Source organism: the organism of the source record quoted next, unplaced genomic scaffold, assembly GCF_019419815.1.
Source record: "Pyrus x bretschneideri cultivar Hongxiangsu unplaced genomic scaffold, Pyrus_bretschneideri_v1 Contig55, whole genome shotgun sequence".
NCBI lineage: Eukaryota > Viridiplantae > Streptophyta > Magnoliopsida > Rosales > Rosaceae > Pyrus > Pyrus x bretschneideri.
The window spans coordinates 900,622-910,541 of NW_025999793.1; the positions used below are offsets into that span (position 1 = coordinate 900,622).

General features: G+C 40.5%; 1 protein-coding gene across 1 annotated transcript; it reads left to right on the top strand.

Moving 5' to 3' along the window:
• Positions 1-7,370: 7,370 nt before the first annotated feature.
• Positions 7,371-9,628, top strand: LOC103942180 (probable indole-3-acetic acid-amido synthetase GH3.1). Its single transcript, XM_009352385.2, has 3 exons — positions 7,371-7,688; positions 7,809-7,910; positions 8,022-9,628. The coding sequence occupies exons 1-3, from the start codon at positions 7,372-7,374 to the stop codon at positions 9,406-9,408; spliced, it is 1,806 nt and encodes a 601-aa protein (XP_009350660.2). The 5' UTR covers position 7,371; the 3' UTR covers positions 9,409-9,628.
• The last annotated feature ends 292 nt before the right edge of the window (positions 9,629-9,920 follow it).

Genomic DNA, 9,920 nt, shown 5'->3' on the forward strand with positions numbered 1-9,920 from the left:
GGCATGCATTTAGCAGGCCGTACAAGTCATTAGCCAAATGCTTCTTATGAAAATTCTGCATGTATTCAAAAGCTTTGTCGAGAAATGGCGAGTGGCGATTCCGTTTGACTTTAATTATGGCTCTTATGGAGGTACCATAAGAAGTTTGCTTTTGGCTTCTTTCTGGAAGTGCTCAAGGTGAGGTTTCATCTCCCCAGGCCGAAGAAGGAGTTTGATTCACTTCTTGGACTCTTCAATTGTGGTTTCAAAATCACGATCGATTACCTTCTTTCCTTGAAGCAGTTCAGTCATGATTGTTCGAAGTTGTCGGTTATCATCATTTCCCACTATTTCTTTCGGTTGCCATTTGGTAGCTAGGGTAGCCTGGGATGATTGTTGGTGAGCCATATAGTCAATTTTTTGGCGACGACATTTCTGCGATTTGGACAACTACGCAGTATATGCACCAGTAGAGGAGTTGTAGCTATACCAACGCTGGTCATGTGACTTAGGTGGTTTGAAGGTTCGCCGGTTCGCGGGTGAACTTGAGCTGCCAGAGTTGCACACATAATAATCTTTATTGTAAAATGATGCATCGAAATTAAGTTGTTGTATGGCCGAAGACGGCTTGTTATTCTGTGTTTGAAGGCCGAGGCTATCGAAAACTTTCTAGCATTGGCCTGCATTGAGCACCTTTTAAGATGTTGTCACAGCTGTAAAGGCTAGTTGTGGTACTTTAGCCCGAAGTGGCTGTACCTTCGGCTCAGTTATGATGATGTTTGATTTACACCAACTACATAAAACCATTGGCCCGTTAATTTCCTCTGTGTTGGAGTCTGACATTGACTCGGTATAAGCTGGGTTTGAAAAGTATTTATATGGCTCGTCCAAGGATATATCAACTTTCAATAGCGGCTGAAAATTCTACTTAGGGACATACTGCGTTGGGATGAATTTGACTTTTCCCTTTCTCTTGTCCTTGGGTAGATGAGCATTTACCATGCTTACCATTATCGAAGGGAAATGATCGGTGTCAACGACCATTGGAGGTTTCTCGGGAAACTTAAGTTTGCCATTCTCAATCCAGCTTTGGGTGGCGTCGCGAAATACGACACAATTATTTGTCGTATTCTTGTTTGAGTTGTGGTATTTGCAATACATCTTTCCCTTCAAATTTTTGGCCTTGGAAATATTATGTCCTGGCCGAAGCTTGACGATTTTTGCAAGTAACAACTAGTCGAAGATGGCATCGACCTTGGTGATTTTGAAAGTGTGGACCTTTGACGTTTTGACGGCAGCTTCCACAGGGCCAACGCCTTGCATACGTATGGTTTGTCAATTACTATCTCGACCACATCTATACTGGCATATTAGGACTCTTTGTCTTCGACCGATGCATAACTTACTATTGGGTTTTTATAGATCATCCCTTGAGATTTTCTCTTCTTTGAGTAAATAATCATATTGCATGACATATTGAGCCAGTTCATACATATCACAGAAGTTTGCCCCCAAGAATTTCTTTTTGTATTCCACGTCCAGGCCATTCAGGGCAAGCCTAACAAACTTGACTTCAGTGAAGGGTACTCGGCATCAATTTCTGGTCGATCTAAACCTCGTAAGATATTCCATTAGTGACTCGTTAGATGATTGAGCCATTCTGGCCAGAGAAGAAACTGACATTTCCATCCTTGGCCAATAGAATTGCTTATGAAATTTCTCGACTAATTCCTTCCAACTTTAGAAGGAGTTAGGTGGGAGGTTGATGTACCATGCGAACGCTGAGTCGATTAACAAGAAATTGAGTAGTTGTAGTTTATGAAAATCACTGTAAACATCTCCACATTGAGCAGTGAACCGAGCCACGTGTTCTAACGAGGACAAAGATAATTCTCCAATGAAAAGGCTAAAGTCTGGAATCTTGAATCCCTTAGGATAGTCGAACCTTTCTACAAAGCCTGGATATGGGTGAATGAATTTTGGAAACTTGGGCTTGTTTTTTAAGGTCGAATCAATCATTCTTTGGACTTTGACCATGTCAACAAGCGCTGCTTCTGCTATTTAGTCAGTTCTGACCTATATGCCGCTTGATTCACCATTTTTCTCTAAGTCAATCATTTTGAGCCCAGCAGATCCTGTCTCGGCCTGTATCACTTGCAGGGGATGATTCTTTAGAAGAGGCAGCTACTTGGGTCGATCGACGAGTCAAATGTCGTGGACTTTATTAACCAAAACTTCGAGCAATTTGCTGTGCACAATGTTATTATCACACATCTCTTCAAGTATGCTTTTTACCTCTCAAACTACCAAGATTGTTCTTCAAATTGTCGCTGAAGGAAATATCTAGATGGTGGATCGAAGGCCTCATTATCGTCATCATCACAATCCTCCACTAGTCCTTCAACCAAAACGCCTTTTGTTGTTTTGGTAGGGATTTCTAGATCATAAGTCTGACCGCTGAGATTAACTTCATTTTCTCAGCGTGTTGTACTTGTGGCTTCAGGTATTACGGCAACAGGAAGATTTTGTGTGACAAGTTGTCTTTCTTGGGCTTTGGACTGTAGGTGGAAGATTAGCCATTGACTTACCCATGACTGTTTTCTTTTTTAACTAACCATGTTTCAATGGTCATGAAATTCGTAGCTTTAGTGATGTGTCCCACTGGGCATGCCAAAATGTTGACCCTAAAAACTGCCAAGCCTACGTGGCGCGTAGGCTAAGTAACTAATAAGCTAACTACGTTCTTTGATTGTGTGCTGGGCGTACCAACTCGTCCGCCGAGTTCGGCCTGACAAGCCATCTTGTCTTGGGTGCGTTGTTGACTTCTTGATCTTGCGACTGCGGCCAAGGAAGGAACAAGTCTCGACCATTGGGTTCTAGAGCCTGAATACAAGGCTACTAATCTCTTGGAAGTTCACAAATCATCGGCACCGGGTTCAGTCTTGATAATTATATTCGTGAGAGTATAAGTACACTGAATTGGCACTAAACTGTATAGACACAAATACTCGAAAGAGATAAATGTCTTGCTTCTAAAAGTGGTTCCGCCATCGGAATGTCAAACTCTAAAATATACTTGCAAATATCCAATCATAAAACAAAACTTGGATTTCAATATGCCGAGCTTAGTAACCTAGTAATACCTCACTTCACTGAGAAGGTTGATGAGATGACCTCTACCAACAAGGACTCGGAAATCTTTGTTGACCGAGACTTAGATAAATAATCAATTGGTCTCGAAGCAGTGCTGTCTATCCAAATTGAAGATATTCCTCGGTCGGTTGATTCTACGGTTCCAGTGATGTTTATCCAAACTGAAGATATCGCTAGTTACCTTCACAGTGCTGTTTATCCAAACTGAAGATGTGTTGGCGGGAAGAAAGGGGAAGAGCAAAAAATCTCAAGGTTGTTGAGAAGCTTTGCGCATGGCAATTTGTGTGTTGATTTGGAGAGGGTCTGAATGATGCATTCCCTTCTCTATTTATAGCAGCGAACCCATTCACGGCTAAATTAGAAATGTACTCGGATTAGAACTCCTCAACCCAATCTGATCAGGTTTTGGCCAATCCTAACCCTATAGGACTTTGAACCAAGCTCCTTAACATACCAGATTCATCCCCTAATTCTAAGCATTTTCAGCTTTAAGACTCCTTGTTGCACTAGGGTTCGACTACCTCACCCGTATCTAAACCAATCTTCCTAGCAATAGGATTCGGCCGATCTTTACTGGACAACCCATGACAAGATTCTAGATGAATGTTACTGGGCCGAGAACAACTCTAAGCTCAACCCAAAATATTATTTTGGGCCCAAACAGTTACACTCCAAGCTCGTTAGGCAATCATTAGAGGATTTGCTCGACTGTGGAATGATAGAGCACTTCGAAGCATCATGATGACGTGCATCATCCTTCACAATATGAATGTGCAAGATGAGTATGATTACGATGAAGAATATTTGGACGAAGACACAATGAACAATTTAAAAACTAGAATTTATCAAGCCCATGACAACACTGAAGAATTAGCCAAACATCCATTAGAACGGGATTGATGTTACCTCATCATGGTCATTCATCGTTACCACACTGTACATTTGACTTATATCCACAAAAAGAGTCACTGTGACTTTTTTTTTTGGTTGGGTTCAACATAAGATTCATTGATGGAAGTAAATGTTACAAGTGAGAAACTTAAATAAAAAGGCTGCTAGTAGGCATAAGAAAAAAAAGTCGTATGCAAAGCACATGATGGCCCAATTACCACCATGTACCTCACCAATTTGCTATTTGGGTTAGCTGATACGCGATCAGCACTGACAAAACACAAGGGCCAAAGTACAAAACCACATATGCAAACAAGTCCCAAATGACTTGATTGAGCACATGTGGGCGATCAAACTTGCTTGAAATGAATGAAGTTCATTCTCATGCTTAAATGTTAAACTTGCAGTATTTTATTTTATAAATTTTTATGTGTAATTTTAATTTGCAAATTTGTTGAGCTTTGTAAGATTTTTTTTTTAAGTGTGAACTTTATGAATTTTAAAAATTTTAATAATTTTTTTAAGAATATTTTTTGTAATTTTTGTGAGTTTTAATTTTTTTAGAGTTAGATTAATAATGACCATTGAATTCTCAGTTTTTTTGAAACCAGATACCATACAAAGCGCCGCGTGGCGCAATAGGGCTCCTGCCTTTCACCTAACTGCCCCTCCTTTTTTCCTCCAATGGATCCATTTTCTTTGGACAACTGGGATTATTGGAGATGCTCAAATAGAGAGGGATATGTGTCACAAACTTTAGTAAACGAATTCACTTTTATCTATTCGAGACATATTAGACGATCATACACAACTATTTCCTTCAAAATCTCTTAATCATAACTAAAATTAATATACACTTTAACCACTCAGTATTACGGTTTAGTGATATTCATTTTCACTTGTAAGTGAGAGGTCTTAGGTTCGAATCTCGTTGATGGTGAATTTGATACCAAATTAGGCGGGTCATGGTGTGGCTTAATCGAACTGCCCCTCCTCTTAGTGTAAAATATATTGTTGTACTTAAAAAAAAAAAATTTAATATACACTTTATAGCAGCATTATTAATTAAAAGTAATTAATTTGGAATTCATATATTTTGAAAAGATATTGAATTGCTATGTCCAAACCCATGAGATAGGCATGCATTGTGTTTAAAATTTAGCTTGTTATGCCCAAGCATATTTATAATGGGTTAACCCTACCATCTCAATTTTGTGAGACACCGGCCAGTCTAATGTTTAATCAATTCAGATCACACACTAATCAGATGTAGGAATATTATTATAATCAAATAATGATGTAAGCTTAACTTAGCCTAATGATATACTAATATGTCTTGTGTGGTCCAAATATTTGTCAAATATGACTAAACAAAAGAAGTGAAAAGAAAAGCTCCTTTACATGTCCCTTTCTTTTGCAGCTTTGCCAGGGATAGTTGTTGACAAGTCAAGATCTTCAAAGCTATATTTTTCCATGAAAACCTAATTTTTTTTTTTCTTATTCCAATCCAAACTCTTGTCCCTCAAAATTTGACTGTTGAAAAAACCATGGGTCGGTTGGGCATGCCGGCCTCCAAATTTTATTAAACAATTTATTTCATATGGATACAGACGTTGCGTAAAATAAACTGACACATATTGTTATATAATTAAAACGATATGTTGAAATGATTATATATCTAGATTATGCAAGTCTTTCTCCAAATGCTGCTACTATACAAACAAACTCTTCAAAACCGGCAAGAAATATTGTGGCGTGGCTTTTGGTACACTCCACCAAAATAGAATTTATTATACAATATTGTGTGTTCCATACAAAGTGATATAAAAGTCCATAAAAATTAGTTATAATTTGGAGTTCTCCCAACAAACTTTGATTAATTTTTTTTATAGCAGTTTCGTGAGCATTCTGCATATGGTGTCTGCTACGATTGGTTATCCCGACTGACCCCAAATTGAAAAATGCATGCATGAATAATGCATTCGATTAATTATTGAGTTTCAAGGGGAAAAAAAGTAATATTTTTCAAAGATAATGCTTTGAAATTGTGGAGGTGACTTGAGAAAGAGGTATAAAATTTCATGTGGAAGACTAAAAGGGATGATGAAATGTCGGTTGAGACGCATTAGAAAATATCAGAGGTTCTTGTTCCAATATTTTATGGGAATTGTTATTAGCACTCCAAAAATCTCATTCTACACTCCAAACTTTCTATATTAGAAAAGAAAAATACACTTGTAAGGAGTGTAAAATGAGATTTTTAGAGTGACAATAACACTTCCCCTATTTTATTTATTATTATTATTGTTAGGGTTCAGATTAGGGTTAGGTTTTTATATGATTGCGACGGTTGCTAGATGCAGTCTTAATTTAGTTTTAGTAGCTCATGTTCCCATTGATCAATTAACAACAAAGTATTAATTTTTTTGTTTCTTCTGTTAATTATATATAATGGTATAAAGTAGTGTTAACTCAAAGAGGCAAACCCCTACATTTATGCAAGGGAATAAAATTAAGAAATCAGGGCCAAAATAAGTGAAACGAAGACGTACAGATGCTCTGGTTAGAAAATGTGAAAATGACATAAAGACTCAGGGCCAAATGGGTAGAGGAAGACCTAGCAAGACTTAGAAAGAGACTCTAAAAAAGACTTGGACTACTTAGTTCTAACGAAAGATATGGTACAAAACCAAAAATGATGACGTTCTAAGATTCATAAAACTGATCCCATTTATGAATTAGATTGGGTTATGAATTTAATTGCTTGATGCTCTTGTTACCATTGCTTCTAAATTTCCAATGAATAATTAAGCTTCGTTCTTCTTGAAACAAAATTAACAAGAGCATCCAAAAAGCAAGGACTGTTCCACATCACAATAATATAATACATACTGGAATTTGCATGCATGTGATGTGAATTTAGTGTTGTTACTGCTCTCTGCAGCCTTAAGGAGGAGAGAGGAGGACTACGTGAGTCAGATGCCAGCAGAGTATGAGAGAGGAGGCACCTAACCCCACATGCCCGCCTCATTTCAGGCCATGTCTACGTGTTGTGGGGCCCCCCTTGTTCCTTTTCTCTTAGACCACCTTTCTTTTTTATTTTCCACGGCTCTCCGTTTTCCTTTCTCAGCTTCCCCATCCCTCCCTCCCAGCACGGCCTCCACTCCCTTTATAAAGCCCTCCAAACCCGGTCCCCAATCCCACTGCACCAAACACAATCCTCCTCGATCTCTCTCTTTCCTCTTCCCCTCACTGCCTTCTCCTCTCTGTTTATAACCAACACGCAACAAAAGACCCTTCATTTCAAATTGACTTGCGGCCCTCGCCACTCCAAAATCTTATCTTCAAATGGCTGTCGACTCCTCACTCTCTCCCCTCGGCCCACCGGCCTGCGACAAGGACGCCAAAGCGTTACAGTTCATTGAAGAAACTACCCGGAACGCGGACGCCGTCCAAGAGCGGGTGCTGTCCGAGATACTAGCTCGCAACGCCCAGACCGAGTACCTTAAACGCTTCGAACTCGGCGGCGCCACCGACCGCAAAACCTTCAAGTCCAAACTCCCCGTGATTACCTACGAGGATCTCCAGCCCGAAATCCAACGCATTGCCAATGGTGATCGCGCTCCCATCTTGTCAGCTCATCCCATCTCAGAATTCCTCACCAGGTAATTGATTACTAAATCACAAACTAATTAATCACCCGTATAATTTTATTCACAAAAATATGTGAATTAATTTATTCATTTTGTTGACTTTTTATTTTTTATTTTTATGGAAAATTACAGTTCTGGGACTTCAGCTGCAGAGAGGAAGCTGATGCCAACAATTCAGGAGGAATTGGATCGCCGCCAATTATTATACAGCCTTCTCATGCCCGTCATGAACCTGTAAGTATTTTAAAAATAGTTATTTAATTAAAATAGACGTTTAAATTTGTTTATTTATTATTTAATTAACTTATCATTTTCTAATAAACTCATTTTTTCAAAATGGAACAGTTGTGTGCCCGGGCTGGACAAAGGAAAGGGCCTATACTTTCTGTTCGTGAAGTCCGAAACAAAGACGCCGGGCGGGCTTTTGGCCCGACCCGTTCTCACCAGCTACTACAAAAGCGAGCACTTCAAGACGCGCCCGTACGACCCGTACAACGTGTACACGAGTCCCAATGAGGCAATCCTTTGCCCGGACTCCTTCCAGAGCATGTACGCCCAAATGCTCTGCGGCCTCCTCGAGCGCGAAAAGGTCCTCCGCCTCGGCGCCGTTTTTGCGTCCGGTCTCCTCCGTGCAATACGGTTCCTCCAGCTCAACTGGCAACAACTAGCAGAAGACATCCGGACCGGAACTCTCAGCTCGAAAATAACTGACCCGGATTTGAAATCTTGCATAGGCGGGATCTTAAAACCGGACCCGGAGCTAGCGGATTTCATGTCCAAACAGTGCGGAAACGAAAATTGGGATGGGATTTTAACTCGGATATGGCCAAACACGAAATATCTGGATGTGATAGTGACTGGCGCGATGGCGCAGTACATTCCGACGTTGGATTACTACAGCGGCGGATTGCCGATGGCATGTACGATGTACGCATCGTCCGAGTGTTATTTCGGACTCAATCTCAACCCGATGTGCAAGCCTTCCGAAGTTTCCTACACGATAATGCCAAACATGGCCTATTTCGAGTTCCTCCCTTACGAGCCAAACTCGGTGAGTGGCGGCGGCGAGTCGGGAACCAGACTCGTTGACCTCGTCGAGGTCGAGGTCGGAAGAGAGTACGAGCTCGTAATCACCACCTACGCCGGGCTTCACCGATACAGAGTCGGGGACATCCTCCGAGTCACCGGGTTCCACAACTCGGCCCCGCAGTTCCACTTCGTGAGGAGGAAGAACGTTTTGCTCAGCATCGACTCGGACAAGACCGACGAAGCAGAGTTGCAACTCGCCGTCGACAACGCCTCCAAGCTCCTCAAGAAATTTAGCGCTAGCGTGGTGGAGTACACGAGTCACGCCGACACGACGACAATCCCGGGGCACTACGTGATCTATTGGGAGCTTCTCGTGAAGGACTCGACGAACTCAGAGAGCGAATCGTTCGACTCAGTGATGGACCAGTGCTGCCTAACGATGGAGGAATCACTTAACTCGGTGTATCGGCAGGGTCGAGTGGCGGACAACTCGATCGGGCCGCTAGAGATACGCGTGGTGAAGAACGGCACGTTCGAGGAGTTGATGGACTACGCGATCTCGAGAGGCGCGTCGATTAATCAGTACAAGGTACCGCGGTGTGTGAATTTTACCCCAATCATGGAGTTACTGGACTCCAGGGTAATTTCCAAGCATATCAGCCCATCTTTGCCGCACTGGACTCCTGAAAGGAAGATGCGGTAAAAATAAAAGTCAACAAGGTGGTGACTGTTATATAAATTTCTTTTCCTTTTATTTTATTTTTTAGTTTTGGGTAATTTATGGGTTAGGACTTTTTATTATTATTATTATTTTTAAGTTAAATGGAGAAAAAAATTGTAAGTTGGGATTAGGACATATAAGGTTTTGTAATGGGGTTCAATTCAGAATTGAGTTGCGGAAACAATGTAACATGTTTTCAAGATGTGCGTTTGTTGACGATGATGAATGGTGGCTTTCATAGTCAGTGGCTTTTTGATCATCGTCCATCCAATGAATGACATGACATAATTCCAAAGCTTAAGACATAATTATCAGAATCGTTTAATTACTGTTTCGTTTCCATACCTCTGATTTCGTATTTTGTGTTGTAAATAGAAGAAAGAATGCGGAAGATACGATTATATAAGAAAGAATGAACGAAAGACTGTGAAAGAAATATATATTGAATGACACACAACATTAACACATTCTATTTTACCCCACATATAGTGTTA

Coding starts and splice junctions, on each gene's coding strand:
- LOC103942180 (XM_009352385.2), top strand. CDS start 7,372: ATGGCTGTCGACTCCTCACTCTCTCCCCTCGGCCCACCGGCCTGCGAC. Junction 7,689..7,808: donor ATCTCAGAATTCCTCACCAG/GTAATTGATTAC, acceptor GGAAAATTACAG/TTCTGGGACTTCAGCTGCAG. Junction 7,911..8,021: donor CTCATGCCCGTCATGAACCT/GTAAGTATTTTA, acceptor AAAATGGAACAG/TTGTGTGCCCGGGCTGGACA.